At 36.4% G+C, this 23,473-nt stretch overlaps 1 protein-coding gene across 2 annotated transcripts in view; it reads left to right on the top strand.

Annotated features, from left to right (window-relative positions):
* The window catches only part of PLCE1 (phospholipase C epsilon 1), a 136,195-nt gene that overhangs the window by 71,500 nt on the left and 41,222 nt on the right, over positions 1-23,473 (top strand). For both annotated transcript variants that reach the window (XM_038141646.1, XM_038141645.1), the window contains exons 4-5: positions 13,484-13,800; positions 22,000-22,145. In XM_038141646.1, coding sequence (XP_037997574.1) covers positions 13,484-13,800; positions 22,000-22,145 — 463 coding nt within the window. The remainder of the gene's footprint in view (positions 1-13,483; positions 13,801-21,999; positions 22,146-23,473) is intronic.

The following is a 23,473-nucleotide window of genomic DNA, read 5'->3' as shown; positions in this document are numbered from 1 at the left end:
CTTTAAAATCCTAACTGCAATAGCAGTAGCACCACAAGGAAGGAAGAGGAGTGTTAATTTTTGGTATGTACTTTTACAGAAGGAATTAATTGCATTTGAAGTCATCAGGTTAAGGGAGATTTCTAAAAATCTGAGGAAGGTACTAGTTTTGAGTTTGTTTTCAGATGGTAAAATCACTGGCTTTGAAAGTTTCCTGTTAGGAAAGGACTGCAAACACCCTTTCTAGTATAATCTGCTAAAGCTTAATGACAAAGACACAATTCATTAAGGAGTCTTGTGACTGTGTAGAACAGCTTTTATGTAGCAAGTGTATTAATCCTGTGAAAGCTAAATGTAGTAAATACTTTCATTTTTTTACAAGATATCTCATTTCAGCAGTATAATACGTAGAGCTGTACTCTGTTTGAACACAATCTTGTATAAATGTATCTTTTTAAATTTACCTCATGATCCCCAAAGGACATAAAATAAACAAAAACAATTACAGAAAATAGTTGCTTGTATAGTTGGTTATAGCAGGGTTTAGTCTAAGTAGATCTATAACAATTTACTAGTGAAGTTGTAGAAAGGCTTGCAAGGATAAGTAAGTACTTAGAGCATTTATATTTGAGGTAGGAAGAAATAAGTAATACTGAGGCAAGTCATAGATTGTGAGATTGTTTAGATCTCTATTATTAAGTTAAGGTTGATTTAATACTTTGTGTAGTCTATTGTTTTACTTCTTCTGGCTTCCAGACATGTGCCTGCCCTGTTCTCTGCTGTCTGCTGTATTCCACTAATCCCCCTCTGGCTCAAACTCCTGCGTCGTACAACAGTTTCAGTTCTAAGGCTAAATCACACAGGCTGCTCCCCTCTGTAATTTAAAAACATATAAAAGAAAGAATCAAAATCTTTAAAGCTTTAACTTTTTGGCAATTCTTGTTATTGTGATGAGTTTTTTTTTGTTAAGCTAGATAATATTTTCGCTATCTCAGTACTGCAGAACTTTTCTTGGACTTCAGAGTTTTATTAAGCATATCAGCATTTCCACTGGTAGCTCTCCTGGCCATGTCTACTGCATAGCAGTCATGGCTCTCTCTGAAGTGGTGAGGTGGCCCATGATGCCATTGGTCCTTCAGTCCTTGGTATAGCTCCTGAAAGTATGTGACTGTGCATTTGATGTGTTCTGTATGTGTGTGAAAGGACTTTGATTATATTGACCTGAGTTTTGCTGTGTATTTCTCTTTTCCACTTTTAAATGCCTCTCAGCATCCTTTGAGTTGTGCCTCTGGCACAGCCTTTGTGATTCCAGAAACCTTGCTAAGAATAGCTGGCTAGTAGCAATACTTTCTTAAAAGAAAAACTGGCGTGATATAATACTTACATAATATCATGAACGTGACTTACTATGATGGGAAGTTGTAAATTCATGTTAATCCCTTATAAAAATAGTGTATGAATTTTTCTTAGCTTCCCATCAGCTTCTTCATGAGAAAAATCAGCTTGTTAAGGATGCAAGCTGTTTGAACTCTTTTGAAATTTTTCTAGTAATTGGCATAATTTGGTGTTTGCATTGAAAGATACCTTTCAAAATTACCTTTTAGAATTTGGAAATTTAGAATTCTAGAGTAAGGAATAGCTTCTTTCATTTAATTCTGTAAACTCATTACAGAATCTTTTTCTTCACTCAGTGAATTTAGCAATAGTAATTGGACTTTTCCAAACAAGTATTGTACAACACTGGAAACTTGCATTCAAATTGCAAATAAGGAAAAAATGTGAGACTAAGAGAATTGTTACTATTCTAGGTAGAGAGATTGGTTTTACTCTTCCTGAATTACGAGAGGAAGTAGTTTACAGGAGAAAGGAGCTGAATTACTTCCCTTCTGAAAAAAAAAAAAAAAGCCAACAGTATGGCAATAATTTTACTTTATTCCTTTGTAGTTACAAACTTTCCCTTTTTTCAGGCTGCCTTCCTCAGTTGTATTTTAACCCTACAGGAAAAATGCTAATTTGACATATTGTACGTTTACAATATATATTGACCAATGAGCTTGAGAAAAGACTGTGTCTGGGGGAAGAGAAAAAGAAGATAAACTAATCCACGCTAAAATAAATAATAAACATGTATTGGGAAAGCCATCTATGTTTTGCCTGCATGGACCCCTTTGCATGTTGTTTGCATGTTGGTTTTCCTTCCTTTAAATTGTCTGTTAAGTAACATTCCTTTTGTCCTGAGAGCACTCAACCCAGGATACTTAGCCCATAATACTGTATTTCTTAGAAATGGCTATTAACACTAGCTTTGAAGATAGCCCACCTTTAATTCCAACCACAAGGAAAAAATGTCAATAATATGTAGAATACAGTAGTCCAAAATAGTTCAATTAGAAGGGACCTACAGATCATCTAGTCCGCCTGCGGTAGCTAGCCTTAATTCTTTTAAACTAAAATTTAGGAGATTGTGTTTATCCAGGAATATACACAAGGATTACAGCAAGGGCATCAGCTGTGATTTTACCTCTGTGTTTCTGTGCAGTGTAAACACAGACCAAATGGTATTTAGTAGGTAGACATCTAAGGAGGAGCAGCACGGCTCTGGCTGTGTTGGGGTGGAGTGGAGGTGCCTGACGCCTGTGACAGTGCTCGGCAGGACATGCGAGAAGAGCCGTGGATTTGCTCCACAGCATTCCCAGTGGCTGCGGGTTACTGATTGGGTCATCATCAGTTAATGACATATTCGTCTTAAACATCTCCCTCTCTTTTTGACCAGTTTCAGTGAATACTCTTAGTATGTCTTAAAATACTTTTAAGCCATTTCTTTAATAATGAAGTGTGAGTGCTGAGTTTGAGTGCTCATATTATGAATATTAGCTTTGCCCTTCACCCTATTATGTAGTCCATCAATTTATTTCCAGTTCATATTTTTTCTCCATTTTTGGCATCTTTTTCAATTAGTGTCCTTGGTCATTTATTCTTGTGTGAGAGAATATTTCATATTTTCCTCTACATTGTGAATTTTGAACTAGGAGGTAGAATTACTGCAGTATTTCTTTTTAGCAGCATAGAACTCACTGTTCTTATTAACTTTTTGTTAAGTATCTTTATAAATTAATGCACTATCTTTAACAGCACTTTGAAAGGCCATATTGTTCTTATTAGGTTCTTCCTGCTGTACACTGTTGACAAAAAACTACTATCACAATAGTTTTGTGGTGTTCCATTACAAGTTTTTGACTAATGCCTTAATAGTGCAGTTTTCTCTGATGTGTCTTAGGGCATTTCCACGTGTATGTTTTTGTTTAAATACAGGTATATTTCCTGGATTTTGTTTTTGTTAGAAATCTAAAAATCTTGGATCTCAAACTAAATTAGAGCTGCTACAATAAATATCCTATTCACAAAATGTTCTCTTTATCAGGGAATATTTATAGCACACAATATTGAACAGTCACCAAAACTAAGTGGTGAAGGAGTAGATTTTGTAGGTGCTTCAGTTATGTAGAGGTTGAATTTGTATAATTCCAAGTGTAATATAAAATAAGTGAAAAAGTTTCCTTAGCAGATCATACAAAGACATTTTGTACACAGGTGCACAATCAACAGTATCTGCTGTTAGTGGTTTTAATCTCTATCCAGTTTCTGTGAAATAGTTATGTACAGGACAGGTCTCAAATAAACAAGTGTTAGGAACAGATTCTATTTAGGGAAATACTGAAAGCAGGCCAGAATGATGAAAACTCTGAACTGATTGAGCATTTTTCAAGTGTATTCCATTCTTTTAAAATTCTTTCACTACTAAGCTTCAGGGCTTAAATCGGGAACATCTAATCAAGTGTTGTTTTTACTGGATGGGGCTTGGATTAATTCTGTTCCAATAATCAGTAAGAATAATAACCAAAACACCTTATGCAGCAGATTTGCCTGCCCTTTGGTCTATGTGGAAAATCTGGTAGCCTGTCTCATGCACCAGATTGTCTTTCCTTTGGATATTCAAAAGGCAAGAAAAATTAGTTGTAAGTGTTGAACACTTATCAGATCTTACTTAATTCTCATGTTATTCCTTGACATGATTAAAATTAAGTTCTCAGATTGGCATCTAGTGTTCATCTTGTATCCCTAACACCAATGGCAGTTTTAGTGTTTGCTTCACTTGCTATGACACTGAAGCCATAGGAAACATTCTTATTATTTTTGCCTTGAAGGACTATACTTAATGATTGTTTTCCAAATTGAAACAGTTTTCATTTGGATAGTTATTTGAACTTGGGCATTCCTGTACAGTATTTAGGAAACTGGACCAGATGGGAGCAGACCATTCCTCTTTCCCACCTCTCCTTGAAGGATCACTGTTGCATATAATCTGGTCTTTAGGATAAGACCAAAGCAAGGAAGACTATGCTTTTTACAAAATATATTTCTAAGGATCTTAAGGCAAAAAATGAGTTTTAATTTGAGTTTATAGTAATTTATAAATTTGTGCAGAAAGGTGCAAACTTCAGCGGTCGTTAATTAAATGCAGGGATTATTGATGTCTAAGTCCAGTGCACTCAGGCTAGAAAGAAATGTCTCAAGGCTGAGGCACTGAACCTGCCTGTTGCAGTTTTACAGTTATTTACATTATGAATGCTATATTTTGCTGCAGCTACAGTTTGTATAGTCTTTTAAAATTAAAAAGTTCCTAAAACAACATCAAAAAAGAAAATATAGAAAATCAGTATCATAAGCCCTTGCTTTAATGGGTACCTAACTTTATATACATCTTATTTTTAACATCTTTCTTTTCCATAGGTGTGTGTATATATATTCTCAAACTACATTTTTGTTTGCATTTTCTCCCATACTCACTGATTTATAACGGTGTTCTTTAATTCATAAAATTGAAAAGTTTCTCCATTACATAAAGAGAAAAAAAACCAAAGTAAGATTAATTTTTACTTTCTTGATTAAAATACTCAAATACTGGAACCTGACTTGAGATTCTTGCACTCTGTCTAATCACTGGATATTTCTCCATTGCAGCATTAACTGAAAGTTGTATGCATTTTAATTTAATTTTGAACAGCAGCTCCTGCTTTGATTTTGGACATGCTTTGTATCACTTTTGGGAGGTGAGGTTAAACCTTGAGTTCTGCTTTAACTCAAGAAGTAACGAGTTCATTTTGCAGTGAGAATTATACATTCTTTTTCTACAATACTCTTTTCTTCCAAAGTAAACTCGTAAATCCTCCCTTTTGACCATTTTGTTCTTATGGGCTGGAATTTATCTGGTAATTTACATGTACATTTGTTTAGCATTTGAACTTAACATTCCATATGCTATGCTGTATTTATATCCAGATCTTAAAAGGTCTTGAATACAGATGCTGCACAGAGAATGTGTAGCATTCTCCTGCTGGTGTGTGTTGCTCAAGTCAAAATCCTATTAGTCTACCACTGTGACAGCCTTTAGGAGAAATATTTTTGAAATGTATGTGAAAGTGGAATATTTCTGAAATCATTCAGGAGTTTTGCAGAAGAGGAGATCCATTAGATGGAATTTCATTGCAGGAAAAAAAAAAACAAACCCAAAACCACTTGAACAGCAAGTATGGTGGTGTCATAATAACCTCTTTCCAGCCTTTTCGCATATCTGTTACACTGTCGTATAAAGGTGTAGATTTAAAAAAATCAGTCATTATAGCCCAGAATCCCTTCATCCAGCCTTCCTGGTGATAGTTGCCTCTGAAGCAATGAAATCTTGTGTCTGGTCTTGCACAGTGCATGCTGCAGCATGCCACAGCAAGACAGATGGCATGTTGGCATCAAAGAGCTTTTGAGAGCTAATTTTCAACCAGACATTCAGAGTCTATCTACCAAATTATAATTAAACCTTCTTCTGGCAGGTGTTCTGAAATCAGGATATAGTTTCATGAGTTACAGTAGTAGGTGAAGGTCCCCTAAAATAGCAGGTCTCAGGTGGCCCATTGCCATACATGTAGAGTGGAAGCAATAAAGCTGCTTTCTGACTAAACATGTACATGGTGGATCTCTTCAGACTTCTGGCAGCCCTGCTGATTCATCTCCATAATACCTATTAGTATGTCTGTGTTCAGCAAACCCTGTGTAACGCAGGGTGCCCTTTGAAGTATCCATTTGCTACCCTGTTAGCCTCAGGGTCATTTGTAACAGGCACTGCCTTCAAAGCCCATTATTTCAGGTGCAGAAGAAATGTTTTACTGGCTGGCATTAACACACATAAACCGCATTGATTCTTATGCATATATTCTGGAGCCATTGCTAGTTGTACTTTTCTGCATGAGGATGCAGTCTCAGCTTTTTGCTACCTGCCCTGAAAATGGAAAGAAATTGGAAAATCAGCATCAAATTGGATCAATTTTGTCCTGAGATCTTCTGATTTTGACAAGTCAAAATTAATGTTACACTGCTACTCATTGCATCTTTTTTTCTTGAGAGTTTACAGCCAGAAGAAAACCCAGTGGATCTATTTATTATGGACAAGTCTGTGATTGTTTTTGTCAGTCAGTACCAGCCAACCTGCATACAAAGGGGAAATGGTTGGTTAAATGTGTTAACAATATATGGTAATTCAGAGACAAGCAGCCAAGTTCTCCTGTACGCTGCAAAATATTTCCATGAATGACTCAGGCTAGTGGAGTGGTAAAAGCCCTTGGATACACTTCCAGAAATCTGAGCAGCAGAGTGGCTGTAATTACACACGGCCGTGTAGCTGTACACTGAGGATGATGGGAGGCAGGCATGGCAGTTCAGGTGCGGTGAAATCATGGTGATGCTTTGAATTCCTTTCATGTATGATGTCAGTGCTCGTATTTCACAGAGATTTCACAGGATATTATGGGTTGGAAGGGACCCGGAAGGATCACTGAGTCCGGCACTTAAGTGAATGGCCCATACAGGGATTGAACACATGGCTTTGGTGTTATTAGCACATGCTCCAGCCAAATGAGCTAATATCAGAATATCTAGTTTAGAACCAGGATCTTCTAATCCAGCCATAAGCAGAGTTTAAATAGGTTTTCAAGCTCATACTTACGGGTAGGAACTTCTGAAAAATGTAAGGACTGCTATGTAGTTGTTAACTCAAAGTTAATATATTAATAAATACTTCATGCTGATCATCTTTAAATCAACTTTGCAATCTGAATGAATGTTTTGTTGTGCATAGGTTTTACCCTGTGAAAATGTTTACCCAGCTTTTGTGGTTAAAGAAAAAAATTCTTTCCCATGCATGTGCATCTCAACTGTCCTAGTAATTATGTCATTTTTTTATACAACTTAATTTTGTTTCAAGTCAGAAATTATATAGGCAGGTTGTATCTCTTAACAATACGGTACATTCATATGTTTTTTTTTTCTGGGATTTCACGTGATTGATGCTATAATTGGAAAATTTTAAAAGTGTGTTCAGAGTCTGGTTTTCAAAACCGAACTCTTTGCCAGTTCCTAAAACAAGAAGTGATTTTAGGAGTTAGTGACTGTTGCTACAATTACTCCGTATCTTTCTTTTTGCCGAATTCCACTACTCCGTCAGTTAATGAGTCAGGATTTTGTGATATATAATACAATTTAATTCAGTTATACTTCACCATGCTAGTTGCCTTTTTAAAAAATCCTCTCCAGAAGTTTCGTAAATCTGTTCAGCAATAAAATCTCAGTCTCAATAGAAATATGTGTTTATTATAGTTTCAGGGTGTTCTATTTCCAGCAAAATTCTTTTCTACATGTGATTTTTACCTTTTTCTCTTTGTAGTATAGAATCTATTGCTTTTTTCACCTGGCCCAAGTGGTAACTCTGCTTAGTTGCTGCTGCTCTGCAAGAGATCACCTTCTCTAATGTCCTGCTATTACTATGACTGAATTAAACTCAAAGCAGGCATTCTTGAACTAGCTGTGAAGTTTGCTGTTTCTGCTCCAAACCTGAAAAGGATCCTATGCCCTCAGAGCATATCAGTAATCTTACTTGGTCTAATAAAAAAAAAAAATCTGCAGACCCTAGCTCATCTTCTTTTCTTCAGGCTATCTCTATGTCTTCTGCTTGCTGATGCTTAGGTCCTAATGAACTCCAGTTTTATTTAGTACCTGTAGATCAGAGTACAAGTACACTGTAGATCAGAGCTTCCCTGCTAATAATAATTTCCAGTCCGTGCTGAGAGGCAGTTTCAAGAGGTAGCCCATATTGCTAGATTTAGGTATATGGACAGAGAACCTGAGTGTCTTCTAATTCTTTGATTACTTGACTCATAAGTAAATTTGAAGACAAAATGGATCTGTTGATTTCAGTGGTTTCTGCAGTGAAATTGAAGTTGAACTTGATCCTGTTCTGTGTCAAGCTTCCCACTAAGTTAAATATCAGGCTCTTTAATACTGGAGTGAGTTGTTTGCAGTCAAAATTGATAATGGTGAATTCATGTTCATTAAGGGAGAGAGAGATATTTTTGATTAGATAGAAGAGGAACAGGAAATTAACAAATGCTTGTTGGTTTGGTTATTACGGTATCGAGATATGTTGCATCCAAGGGACAGCAAAACAATGTTATCCCAGTTGTGCTGATCTGTACTGGAAGCTGGTGTTCAATTAAACTGCTGTATATTGCATAGGTGTCTTCTGCTTGGGGGAGCTTTTATTGTGTTTTTCCTCTTTTTTGAACAGAACAGTTCTTTTTTTTTTTTTTTTTTTTTTTTTTTTTTTTTTTTTGCTGTGGTCAGTTTTTATTTTCTCACTCTACACATAATCCATATGTTCCCTTAAAGCATATGAACAATTTGGAGGATATCTGTACATAGCTTACTAAAAAGGCTTCTCTTAGAATCCATTCATTGTACACATTTTAATATCAGCAGAGAAGAATAATCCTCTTAAGATTTTTCTATACTTTCAGTTAGATTAGTATAATGTCATAGAAGCAAAGTCTATTATCAAAAAACTGTCTAAATTAAAAGATATTATAATAGGTTGAGTAATTACTTTTATTCTTACAGCTATTGAAATCCGTATTTTGCTCTTGAGCACAGTTTGTCATAATCCCAAGATCTTTGCCAGTAGCCTTCTGGAGAGTGAGCATGTTGTTAGGGACTAAAATTTTCAATTTACTGCTTTGAAGCTGTTTTTTGAATGTAGAGATAGAATACTTTTTTTTTTTTTTAATCAAAGTAAGTGTAGAAAGAAAAGGACCTAGAAATAAAACTAAGACAGAAATCCAGTTATTGACTCTTTCAGTTCATCAAACTTTGCTGAAAGTAGATTTTTGTATTCTAGGCAGGCTTACTCTTTTTAGATGGCACTCATTTAAAAAATGCAGTGACTTTTCCCCTGCACTCAGTATATTTCTCCCATTCTTAAAGAGATTATTCTTTTGTTAGAGAAGAAGAGACCTCTTTGTTCCCACGAGCATCAGCAATGATTAAGTCGGTCCAAGAGTCCTTTGTTAAAGCTAAGCAGAGGTTATCTTGTTTTGATTAATAAAAGCAATACTTGCTGTGTTAAAGATTATCTGCTTCAGCTGTTTATCAGCAGGATAAGCAAAGCTATCCATTTCGGCTTTAAGCAACTCGCAAATGAATAGTCTGGGTCCTCCTTTTCTTGTAGTGTTTTTAGCATTAACTTGATGTTGTAAAGCACAAAAAACAGTATCATTTACTGCAGCAGCAGCTAATTTTAGTGAGGATTGTATCTTGCCTTAACTGTAAAAAAAACTACTGTGATTTTGGTCTGAAAGCAGTTCCGTTCTGCAAGTTACTCTAAGGACCTGGCCATTCTCTGAAATGCAGAAAGATACTGTCTGTTTCCTGAAGAACACAAGCTGACAACAAAAAGCTGGAGGATTTGCCTATGAGACTGGATAAAGAGTTTTATAGCAGAAGCAGATCCATTCCTGGAGTGAAAAATGGTGGAAGTCTGTAACATACATACACAAAAAGACAAAAAAATAGTCCAGGGGAAAAAACTAGCTTAATACAGGCAAAGAGACAGAAAATAGACTTTCATGCAGAGTGTAAATCACGGGAGGTGATGAAGCTGAGAATAAGGATCCTGGATTTTCCATGATAAAACACAGAAGAGTGGAATGAGGAAAGATAAGATATCTGAATCTGGAGAGGTAAATTATGCCTACAACCAAGACTTAGAAAGATGTGAATTATGGAAGAATTGAATATTTATAGGTGTAGAAAAAGTCAATAGAAATAAGTTATTCTACTTACTTAAATAAGTTATTTCTATTTCTTCAGTATTTATAGCCATACTTTAGCCATGAGCTGTGTGCCTTTAGAGTTCTGTTTAGCCAGTGTTCTTCTCCTTGGATATCAGCTGCATTTTTGCTGCAGCAGCCTGTTCCATGTGCTCTCACATTACAGAGAGAATTTACATGAAGTTCTAGTTTTATTAACAGAAGAATTGAGAAATGCTAGTTTGAAATTCAGTGTTTTGAATCAGGAAGTGTTTTATTTATTCTCAATCTTCTTTCAAATCCAGCAATACTAGTGGCTGCTCTTGAGTCATCTTGGCTTCGCTTCCATGAAAAGATTTTCTTTTTGACAGCTTCATTTTTTTGTAAGAGTGAAGCTGGGTTGTGAAGATTTCATTATGAAAGATGATAGTTCCATTAAAGGTAGTTTTGTTAAAGGCATTCAAAGTCCCTGAACTAGCTCTCTGCTGGATTTGATCAATGGGCAGTCAGTCTAGTGAAATCCAGTTCTAATGAGATATTTATTCCTGGAGGTTTCTGGCAGTATAGAGATATGCTTTAGAGCCAGCCTTAGCTGTGGTCCCTTTCGAGGTGTTGAGCCTTGTTCTGAGATGTGAGAGGTTGTGCTAAGTGGAGCCTGAAGGGTGATTATACTTAGGCAAGGTAATCTGCAAAGGATTGTGATCCGTGGTCTACCCTATTGCAAATTCAGTGTCAACTTGTGCCGGATTTTGAGGTCTTTGTGCGTAGTGTAGTTGGTACCGTGATGGAGAAGGTGAATTATTAAGAATGCACCTTTAAACCTCATCAGCAAGCAGTGTGTTGCACAGCAGCTCATCTTCACTCTTATGTTACCTCTCTTTCCTCTTTCCTCAGTCACTGGCACTCCTTATAGAGTTACAGCTTCCTTTCCTGCCATATTGACAGCTATAAGGTATTCACAACTGTACTTACCAAATAATGTTGGATTTGCAAAGCACCAGTATCGCTGTGGCATTGCACTGTCCATAGTACTTGCTGTCTTCTCCTGCAGTACATGATCACCTACAGCCAAGCCATCATCTGAACTGCCTGGCCCAACTGTCCTTTCCTGGCCTCGGTGCTTGTTCCAGAGACTGGATGTTTCTGACAGCTACAGCTTTTTACCAGTTGGGATGTGTTAGTTGCCTTCTGGGAGTGCATCTTCTGGTGCAGTTTTGGCTGAAAAAAATACTTTTTTATTTTGCACTAAGACTAAAGTAACACACAGTAAGTGAGGATGCTTGGGAGATTCACTTCAGAAGTCCACTTGTAATCTAAAATAAATGTACATTATAGACACAACCAAACCCCCTCCATTTCAATGCTGAGATACAGGGGAGGCTGGTGCAGGCTGTACTTTCTCTGCCTTGTGTGGGAAGGGCTTTCATGCACGTGGAGTCAGTGAGGCATTGTAACTTCTAGGGAGCAAATAGGTGTTGGTGGGTGTTTTGTCACGCCTTCCATATCATCCTCTTCCTGTGATAATGCTGGTTGTGACAGTGACAGTTCAGTCCATATATGTAAAGCATGTGTAAATACATAATCCTTCTAATAGAAAGTGAACATTGTATTTTGCATTGTTTTTATTTAGGCATAAGCTTGTGTTCTGTGGCAAAGTCAGGAATAGTGCACATGAGCTTTTAGTGCTTTTTATTATGAAACCTCTCAGAATAGTTCTGTACAGGTTGAGGCAGGAAACAGAACTGAAGTCTCGCGTAGAATTGGAGCAAAGCCAACTGAAAGGGAGCCCAGAAGCTCACTGCACTGCACCTGATGCCCAAACCAACAGTGACATATCAGTGGTGTTATTAATGGGCTTTTCTCCCTCAGTCTTTGCAGCAGGTGTTTTAATGACAGAGATTTCTCAATATCTGCAGATGCTGTGCAGCACTTCTTCATTATCACTGAAGTTACATATGTTCCCAGCTATATAACCAAGATACTGCTTGTTGCAAATTAAGCCCATTACTTTTTTTGCTTGCTAGACAAACAATTTGTCTTTGTTCTTTCAGAAGTTTCTATTGTATTTGAACATTTCTCAACAGGTTCTGTTAGCCCAAAGACTTTATTTAGGGCTACTGCAATTTATCATTTGACTTAAGGTAGACTATATTAAGAAAAGCCAATTTTCTGTCTTCTTAACTTCCCTCTGATTAATAATAGTTTGCACAAAATGACTTAGAGTGGAAAACTCATGTAGCATATTTTATGTTTATTATAAGGGACTGAATTTTAATCAGTCATTATGAACTTGTTTTTTTCTTTCTCAGAGGAAAAAAAATCCCCCTTTATCACTTGAGAGCTTATAGATATATTAAAAATACTGGGTAAGAGATAGATCTAGGGTGTAATTCCATTATGTTTGAAAAAATCTCTGAAGATATTTCATGAAGCAATGCAAAAAAAGAAACTCCTTTTTCTGAGAATGATGAAGAGTATGTAATATATGGCTATGAATGTTTTTACATTTAAGTAATTACTGAAAAATTTTTCGGAGAACCCATTCTAAACTTATCTAGTAAGAAGATTCACTCACTGTTTTGGAATCATTGTGTTGATATTTCATGCTTCCCACACGATCTTAGAAAGCTTGCCTTCTTCCTTCTTAGGAAAAGTTTTATTTTTCGAGAGATATCACTGCTGGAATATTATAAAACTACCATGAATGTTTTGTATTAACGGATAAAACATGAATGCTCCCAAATATATGCATTTTCTGAGAGGAATGAAAAATATTTTGTAGCCTTGGACATTGGTTTCACGATGCAGCAAGCTCAGCTACAATTTATCTTATAGCAAGTGGATTATGAAGAAAAATGCTGACCCACATGGGTTTTCAATTATCATTATACATTATTTCTTGTGGGAGTTGGGTCTCAGTGCCCCCGTCAAGGCCTCAAACTGCTTTGCACTGTGGCTGTTACATGGCTCTGTCAGATGAGCCCTTTGTTTCAGGCTGTGGCAAGGCCACGGGTGCTGGAAGAAGGTGTTTGGATGTTTCTGAAAGCAAGTGTGTTTTGGCGGGTGGCTTTACAATCTCCTAACTCTAGTTGCCCTCTATCTAGCCAACACCAGGTATAAAGACGTGCAGGAAAACCCCACATAAAAGAACATATTAGGTTGTTTAAATAGAAAGAAAGTATTTAGAATATAGTGTCTTGCTGAGTGAATGAATGAACAGTTTAACAAAACCAAAATACCAAGTTGTCTTGTTTTGCACATCATGGTCCAAGAGTTCAAGGCAAAGCCTAATGAATTTTTTACTTGTTTTGTTTTAGAACGCCAAGCGTGTACATCCATGGCTGGCTCCAGCGTCCTTCCCTCCAGTGTGGCCGGTATCAGCAAGGAGCTGATCGAGCTGCAGCACCTCATCCAGTTCCCAGAGGAGGTTGCCAGCATTCTGACCGAGCAGGAGCAGGAGCTCTACCGCAGAGTCTTACCCATCGACTACCTCTGCTTTCTCACCAGGGATTTGGGTAGTGCTGAGTGTCAAAGCAAGCTGCCATCTATTAAGGCATCCATATCTGCTACTATTCTTTCTTCTCCCAGTGGAGAACATAATGCTGTAGAAGACCTTGTGACAAGGTTTAATGAGGTAAAACTTTTAATTGCTTTTTGTAAGAGTTATTACCTGATTTGTGGGTTAGTTATCTTTATCGCTGAGCCAAATTTAGCTGTAACAACAACTTTTTAAAATGTAAGTTAAGACGATCAGTTATTTAGCTAAATAGCTTGCACTGAATTTAATAGGGAGCTATGTGATCGATTTGCTCAGTGAGGCTGGGAAACAGTGGCCTACCTTCTACTTGCACATTGTAAAGTAAACATGAAGAAAAAATTACAGACTTCTAATTCTTCGTATTTATACTGACAGTATGGCCTGCAGTTTCAGTGAGTTTATTATTTTGTTTAGGTGCTGGAGTTCTATTTATTTGTTTTGGATTCTTGTAGACTAAGCATGATCTTAGGAGTCAGCACAGAAGTATTATAAACTAGAATTTTCTGTCTTTTCTGTAATATAACTACACTAATCTGCACTATTTATTTAATCACTGTGTGTGTCTTGAGCATTGTTATACAAAGAAGCATCACTTGGCGTGACATTTTCACAAGCCAAATGTTGAGTTCTTTGGTAAGATTTTATTTTGTTTTCAGGAAGGTGTTCTTCTGATGAGTTTAATAGAAAACTGATTAAGGATTGAGAAAATGGTAAAAAAAATCCACCCAAAACCCCAACCCAAATCAAAAATCAAACCACCTAAATAAAAACTCATGTTTTAGGTGCAGAAACATGGAACAGTTTGTTCTTTTTTTGGGGCATTGGGGGTGAAAATATTTACTGCTTTTAATAAATCACTGGTTTGCTATATGCTTTATCTTACAGTGGAGTATATCAGTTGCCATAGCCAATCATGAGGGTGAACTCTCAAAATGTCTTTGTTTATAAATGGAAAGAAAATTCTTGTACAAAGAGTCATGATTTTGTTGGCAAAACTCAGTGAGCACTTGCTGATTTTTTTGGCATTCCCTATAGAAATGCTGAAGTGTATTTATAATGTGGGAGCCAAAATTACTTTTAGGATGACAGGCTTCTGATACGTGATGGGGAAAAACAATTCCATGTCATTTTTCTGTTAAATAATAATTATATTATTTAGAGTATTTTTCATAAAGCAGTATATTTTTAATATTTTTTTCCGACAATACAGATTAAGGAGGAACACTCTATAAAACTTGTGTAAAATGACAGTCAATCCTGAAGATTTTGGGCTACGTGCATTCAGTATCACCAGCTATAAATAAAGCCTGTAGTCTTTTAAGTTTTGATTAAAAAATGTAATTGCATAATTGTGGAGCCTTGGGCGCAACACGTACTCATCGGTGAGACACAGCTCATACTTCATTTGCTGCTAATAATATCCAATTGATCTTAGAGTCTCGTCAGAGCAAGACTGTAGACCAAGCTAAAGACAAGATATTCTTTCCTGTTATAAAATGTAATTAAAAGCTGATTCTGAATTAGTGGCTAGTGTAGGAGGATTAGAGTGACACACAGTAACATCTACCTTTACAAAACTATTGGCTCTAAGTCTCTAAGACTGTGCACTCAATAATAGTAGCAATATATTTTTCTGTTCTGATGGAGCTCTGTCTATAAGAAGTTTAGTTTTCAAGGATGTAAAACTGTAGGAAGAAGCTGTTGAGATTCTGCAGAGTTAGCAGAGCCCTGGCAGCTGGGAAGTTAGGAAAACGGTACCTAAGAGTGTTTTAGGACCGCAACAACTGTAACATACGTTTTTGCCATCTCTCCTTTTTGCCTACTGCGCCTCTCTTCTTGATTCAGTTCTTTTCTCTGATTCTTGTATGACGTGAGTTCACCCTGCTTCTTTGCATGGAGTGACATGTGCTCATCCCTCAATGTCATGTGCCATGGTCTTCCTGGGATTCTGTTTCTTTTTCTGTCTCTTTACCCCACCAGGCTCTTGCACCTTTGTGACTGACTCCCAACCACTCTTCTGCCTGTTGCCAGCAAAGCGACCACAGAGACACAAGCACAATGTGCATGTTGTAAACATTTATGTGTATGTAAACATTTAAAATAATTTCAGTCATTGCTTTGTATAAACATGAAAAGACTCTCTTGTAACTTGATGTTTCTGGCTTAAGCTTCAAGTAAAAGAAAACCAATAAAACTTTAAACAAACTGAAACATTTAATTTTCCATGCAGACATATGCAACCAGAGAATTGTGGGTTCTTTTGTGTGGATTGAAAGTTGCACCAGATTAGAAGATCATTCAGACAGCTGGCTGAAGTTAGTCCCATGGCTGAACTGAAAATGCAAAATCAGAAGTCAAATGCATAAGGGTGATTTTTTTGAAAGATATGGTTGCCAAAAAATAAGATAAAAAGGTAAAAAAGTTTGAACAGTGTTAGTATAGCCCTGCTACTTGAGTGGGTTCATCACTCACTAAATCATTCTTAAAATCAATAAAGTTAATTAAAATATGGTTACTTAGGACACTTAGTGATGTTAGTTTTATTTTTAATTTTGTAAGGTTTTTTTCATTGTTCATTCAAAATACAAATTTAAACCTCACTAGCAAAACAGAGACATATCATTTTACTGAAATAATGGAATGTAAATAAATATTACAGTCTGTCTCTTAGTTCAGCATTTTTTTGCAATGCCTAAATGGGTTTGCATAATGCTTTTTAAAAGATTGTGTTTGTACAAATATCAAACTCTTTCCAGTCCTTGTTTGGAATAGTGTTTAATCAGATTTTAAATGGTAAATGTTCTCTGTAATGTTATATAATTTCACACAAGCGTGTAAAGTAAACCATCTATTAATAAGATGTACAATTTGAAATATTAGGATATTAAAAATGCTTCTGAAAATTATCTTGCTTATGATGCCAAGAGCCAAAAAATTTAATAATTAAACCTCAGTGAAACCATGTAAAAAATTCCAGTTCTGTTTTATATACATAACTGTATATAAATATATACATAGATATTCATCAATATGCACTGACAGGTTTGCGCACAGTTAACAGTGCAGAGGAACTCACTTCAGCCAGCTATTAGAGCTCATGCTGCATACTGCTAGTGTTTTTAATTATTGTTTTAAAAGGGAGAAATTGGACTATCCTGGTACACTAAGAATTCTGCTTTTAAACAAAGTAATGTTTTTCCATCTTGCCATGGTTACCATATGATATCTGATGAAGATTATTATTCATGTTCTTCAGATTTTACTCAAATTTCTTAATTTTTATCAAACAAAATTACTGAAACCAGAATGACTTGCTTAAATGGGTCATAGATTGCCATGCTTATCCTTTGGATACCTTAAAAATAATCTTCTTGTTTTGTATGCAGAGACTTTTCATACACATACTTTATTTTGTCAGTATTAAAGTTTCTTTCTTTCTTGCTCCAGTTTAGGCAGTATTTAAATCAGCTACAATTTGTTATGGAAAGATATCCATGGCTAATTTAGGGTAGGAGTTAAAGAAGGTATGTACTGTAATCTTACCTTGTGGTAAACCAGAAGATTTTGTTTTACTTGCTAGTAATTGCTAAACTTCAGGCAGGCAGCTGTGTTTGGGAATTTCACCTCTGAAAGCTGCATCTCTCAAGTATTATGAAGTTCCTAAAAATGTAATATAAATATAGAAGACATCATTTCTTCCATGTAGCATCATCCACTGAAGTATGTAGCTTGGGAATTGCTGTAAAAGTTTTACAGACTGAAGTGCTTATGAAATGACTGTAAAACACTACACATGATAAAACACTGCACATTGCAACTGGAAATTGTTAATAATTTCCTCCCTCAAAGCACCACTACATTTACATTCTCATAAAATACAAGATTAAGTTAATTATATTAAACTTAAAAAATAAGTTAATTCCCATTAAAAAAAAAAATCACATAGTGCATTTTCTGGGAGCTATATAGAGGATGGTAAAGAATTTATATATATATATATATATATATATATATATATGTGAAAAATCTAAATCTTGAGTATTAGTAGACTGAAATAAGAGAATGAGTGAAGAAAATCCATGGCAAATTTAGGAATACAGTTAATAATTCAGCATGCATTAAATGCTGTTTCTTCCTGTGTACTACATGGAGTGAGGTTCCCATAGAGTGAATGATAAACAGTCCTGTAGGGTGCACTTGTACAGTGATTTAAGGTCATGTACCATAACTTGAGGATCAAGTTCCATCAGGAGTGTCTCTTTCATGTCCTTCATGTTTTATTGGTAAAAGCAGCTGACCCTCAGTAATAAGCTATATCCTGCCCCTGGCAAATTGGTAGATTTTTGCCTGCATATAGATTTATCTTGAAATCAGCCACAGTTCAATAGTAAGCTAATCAAAAACATAGGCTCATTTTACATTTTTAGTGACTGATGTATATTTCCCATGTTTAAAAGTAGAAAAAAATTAACACTGAGTAAAAATATTCCTTTCCCAAATGCATTAGCAGTAGCTAACCTGAATTTACTTGAAGTCTTTGATCAAAGAAAGATAAGGCAAAAAAACTTCTAAAGAATTAGTTATTGAATTCAACAGATTTTGGTGCAGTTAAAATAGTACAGGTGATATAAAAACATAATTTCAGAAAACCTGAAACTGTACAGATCTTTTTGTACTACAAATTGTAGTACGTATTGCTCAGTATGGCTTTCATTGCCAAGACATCAGGTACAGGTCCTGTGTGCTCAGATTCAGATTTGAAGGAGATTGCTATATCTCTTAAACTTTGCAAATTAGGCTACTTCCTATGTATCTGAACTTTATCTGGCTCAGTGTTGTTAGTACTTCCATTAGGGCACCAGAAAATATTTAAATCTTAAGCAAACATCTATTAAATTTTGCTTGCTTAGTACTTAATATTAGTGTCCAGTAATCCTGAAATGCACTAATTTTTATACATCTGAATGAAAAGACTGATGTTATTATCAACTTGTTTAAGTGGAGCGTGTGTTAATTTATTACTTTTCTTGTGTCTTGCAATCGTGTGGGTTACCGTAACGAAGCCAGGATACAGTTTCTCATGCTTTTCAGACTCATCATCAGTGCAGCGGAAATCTAATTATAGGTTTGCTGCGATGATTTGTGTTCTGAAGGGAGCTTAAAATGAGTTACATAAACAGAACTATGTAAGTCAAGTGTGAAAAAAAAGTAAACTAAGGAAATAATGATTACTGTGTTGAAATAGAGATCATGATATGATGTTAAAGTGCTGTCCAACACAAAAACTTAGTCCAAAAAGCTTTACTGCTCTTTCTGACAAGTACTTGCAATGTATTTTGATCTCCTTGGCAAGGCTGCTCCTGTGCACTCTTTGGCTGGATGTGCTGTGTGTGCTCAGGCACTGCCTGAGCCCTGAAGCTCTCGTGCTGATGTCATGGCAGCTTGGTACCAAGGCAGCTGATGGTGCTTCATGCTCAGGTCAGGTGTTCCTGTGCTGTGCTGCAGCTGGGGACGTGGCTCTGCAAGACAACCAAGAAGGAAGTGCTGCAAGAGGAGATGCTGTTCTGTATCCACTTGGCTGGAGTGTCCAGAAGCCAGGGCTTGCCAGGGTGGAGCTTCCCTTTGCTCTCTTCCCCCACTAGAAAACCCTTGGGTTTAGTGAGAGGGAAATTGTGCCGCATCAAAACACTGTCTGTGCTAATTGCTTGCCAAAGTAGGAAAAACAGGATTCTGAATTCAGCTTCCAGGGGAATTCCTTAGCCACCAAGAAACAAGTACTTCTAGAGTTCTTCTCTGCTTTTGTGTGAGGTGCATCTAACTCAGCTGTACATGGACAGCATCTGAGGAAACCCACTTCTGAACTCTCATTTCAATGAAAATTTGATAAGTTTGTTATTTCTTGAATACCATCTGTTCCTGATCTCCAGGAAAAATTAAAATACCAACATCTCTAATGCAGGCACGTTCATTATTTCTCAGGAGTTGTTTGTGTCTTTAGATGCTCACTTCTGTCCCCTGATTCTGCCCAATCTGTTATATCTGCCTTTGCCTACTCTATTTTAAAATGAAAATATTCAGACACTTTTTTTTTCTTGTTTAGTGAAAGATTTTTTAAAATCTTCTGTTGTCTTGCAGGAGGAAGTGAGCATGAACTTCATGGTGCCTTTTGTACCCTTCTTTTTTTTTGCTCTTACATGTTATATGGTGTCTCAAGTCTGCAAAGGCTCACCCATGCTGCCCTTTATAGTTTTTTGTTTGTGTTTACTGATTGTAAAAGTTCATCATGCTGTTTATAGCGGTCTTAAACTCTCTATTAAATAGAATTTCAGCAAGTGGCTGCCCTAGTTTAAAGGTTTCCTCTTAATGGAGAGTCTGAAGTCAGTTGCCTTTTTAAACATTCTTTCTTAATTTTGATACTGTTTTCTCCTGATCATTACATCTTTACTACCGTAGATTAAAACATATCTGTTTAAAATTATATGATTATTTAAATTTTATAAAACTATATTAATCAAGTCATTACCACATTTGGTATTGCATAGCAAACAAATATTAATTTTTGGTGAGATTGCCTGTTTAGCAGCTGCATTCCCTAACAGAGCCATTTCTGGAAAATGAGAATAATGTCCAAAAATAATATCTCACTTTATTCCAGCATACAAAAATCTGTGCCACAGATCTGATTGTTCTGTTTCACAATTTCTCAGTCTTTAGTGGATTTGTTTTATTACCTTTTATTCTGGTTTTGCCCTCATTTGACCCCCGTGCCATGCAGTGCTGTGGTGGTTTGTGTTTTCCATACCTTCATGTTCTTCAGGTATGCACTTCTTTGTTGATTGAGTTTTTATATTTTAGGAGTTACTTAGTGAATAAACCAAATAAAATTTTAGCTGAATACAGATTCTCATTCTGAGCTGCTGCAGTGGTTAGTGTGCTGCCCCTGATGCACACAACCTATTACAGCATCCCCATAGTCACTGTCCTCACTCCTGAGTGTGTCCCCAGTGAATGAGTCTTCAAGAATTCAGTCCTAAAAGCGTGATTTTTTTTTCTATATAGGGAGTATGACTTTTCTTCTCATATGGACATTTCTCATTTATTGTTCTTGATTGATGTTGCCCTCAGACAGGTTAAATAGTAACTTAGATTCTTTGTAGTCTTTGATTTTCCTCCCTCAGGAGCGGGTGGCTCAGAACACTGATAGACTTGCATAAATAGAAGCCCTGTGTATTTGCAATGGGGTTATTTTCCTGTTAATACTAATGCATTTACATTTTATTTCACATGCTTGGTTTTTAAAATAAAAATCTATGACCCCTGAGGGGTGAACTAGCATTTCCTAATTTTTATAAGCCTCTCTTCACACTGCTATTATCTGTAAACACTTGAGTCCTTCAGGACCAAAGAATGGAACACAGTGTCAGTAAACAAATCACGTTTATTGCCTCCTAAGTGTTTATACAATGACAAAAATCAAGCCTCCCGGGAGTCATATTGTAAAAAGAAACAGTTGGTTTAAATTAGTTTTCCATGTGAAATATAGCTACTTTTTATGGATGTTGTGGGAACATAAACTGGAAAGAAAATCTGCACACTGATAAAATGAAGAGTTGATTTTTATTTGTTTAACTACAAACAGAATTATGTACTAAGTTGATTTCTGATTCCGGCATTAATTAATTACCAAAGAGAAGTTGGTAGTATGGCCACACTTTGGAAGATGGGTTTTCTTTTTATTTACTTCATTTGTGATCTTGCAAACGGATAATGCAAAATATCTGAAATGTTCAGTGCATATAGGAATTAGCAAAATTGTGCATTAAATGCATCTAGTTTTATGAAATTAGCCAAAACCAAAAAATTGCAATTTATCAACTTTCTCTGTTCGTATTGTTAACAAGGGTTATGTGGGACTGAGATCTTTAAGCCATATTAATGAGAAATTACACTGCAGATCTCTCCAGCAGCTTTAGAAATCAGCCCTAGCTGAAGCTGTCCATTTTCTTCTGTGGCATCAATGCATATTCAGAATATCTTATATTAACATGCAGTAGTTTTTTCTTTAATAGAAGTTTTTCTAGCCCAGTTAATGTTTTAACTGTTGTAACGTGAATGTCACTATGTAGGTTGTGTTTGCAATGCATATGTGATGTGGCTGTGAGCCTGTAAGTGGAATTTTGGCTGATACCCTCCTGATGGAAGAAACCAAACAAACCCATGTTTTCTGTCAAGGATGCAGGAATGCTCCAAGGGACATTGCTTTGGCTGACCATACTGTCTGTTTGGTTTTACCAGGTGAGCTCGTGGGTTACCTGGTTGATCCTGACTGCGGGTTCTATGGAGGAGAAACGGGAAGTCTTCTCATACTTAGTACATGTGGCAAAATGCTGCTGGAATATGGGCAACTACAATGCTGTAATGGAATTCCTGGCAGGGCTAAGGTACTGGCAACTCTTTTTTTCTAAATGGTTTTTCAGTGATAGATTATGTTGCAGCTTCTGTTAAGCAGATGTCTCTGGAGAACAATGAAACTAAACAAAAATCCATGGCTAAGCCACATTATCTCATGCTGTGACTTTCTTGTAATCCCTTTTCGAAAAATGAAGCATTCTAAACCCTTTCTTTTTTTCTCAAAATGCTCTGAGGACTCCATCCATTTTCCTGGTGCATGTTGAATGTGTTGCATTAGAAAACTTTTTTTCCCAGAATTTTTTTAAAATGTAAAAAGAAGATGTGAAAGCAGTTGTGGTTTATCTAATGTACTACAACTAATGTAACTTGGAGTCTCCAGAATATAAGTGAAACATGATCATGGTGATGCTCTAAAAGGATCAGTCTTAAGTGTAAAAAAGAAACTACCCAAAAATGACAAAAAAAAAAAAAAAAAAAACCAAAAAGACCAAACAGCCAAATCTGTTTTTTAACTCCTCTGATTAGTTACACAGGCTGATGTTGGGATCTCATGCTGTCATAGTCTTTTGTAGAAGGACCTGCATTATCTCAAGGAGGAGAGAGTAGGGGCTCAGAGACAGCTCACTGTTCTTTCTGCTGGAATGACAGGTTCCTGTAGGGCCAGGGGAGCAGGAAGGCAGTGCCTCAGCACTGGCAGTTCAGAGGGCAGCAAATGCCTCTGAACAGGGAGGAGTTAGGATCAAGTTTCCCATCTCTTGGCTTTGACCCTTGTTGTGTAACATTTGTGTAACATAGCTCTAAAGTGTTTGCATTGCTGTTCTTTGTGGTTTAGTAAGGGTCTCATTGAGCTAAATGTTTGTGGTTTTGGTATATAAAGCTCTTTTGGGATACTCATAGGCATGGGGAGTATATTTCAGCAGAATATATTCACAATCTCTAAGCCATGTAAGTTATGAGGGAAAATGCAAGGCCAATAAAGGGCTTAATTTTGTCTCTAATGCATCTGCACAGCACAGGAGAGAAAGGAGAGGAAGGCTGATGCTGATGAGCAGCATTTCCAGTAGAGGGATGGAAAGTGGGGTTAAGGGCAGTCTACTGTGAGTGTATCTTTGGATCTTTTGGTATGTCTGAGGCCAGGGATGGGAAGAAAGGCCGTGTGATTACACAGACATACAGCTCAGAAGGTAAGAGAACTCCCAGAGGTACTCATAGGCCTTGGAGCTATTTCTGTTGGAAATCAGAATTTCTTTTCAGCTACAGCTCTGCACTGGTGCCTGAGAGCTTGAACATGATCCTAACTTCCTTATTTCTGTGAAAGTAAATAATTTGTAAGCAAATTGGGGAAGAAATCAATGTA

The sequence above is a fragment of the Motacilla alba genome, chromosome 6, assembly GCF_015832195.1.
Source record: "Motacilla alba alba isolate MOTALB_02 chromosome 6, Motacilla_alba_V1.0_pri, whole genome shotgun sequence".
Classification (NCBI taxonomy): Eukaryota; Metazoa; Chordata; class Aves; order Passeriformes; family Motacillidae; genus Motacilla; species Motacilla alba.
Note: the sequence above shows the minus strand (reverse complement) of the source record. Positions and strands in the feature narration are given on the sequence as shown.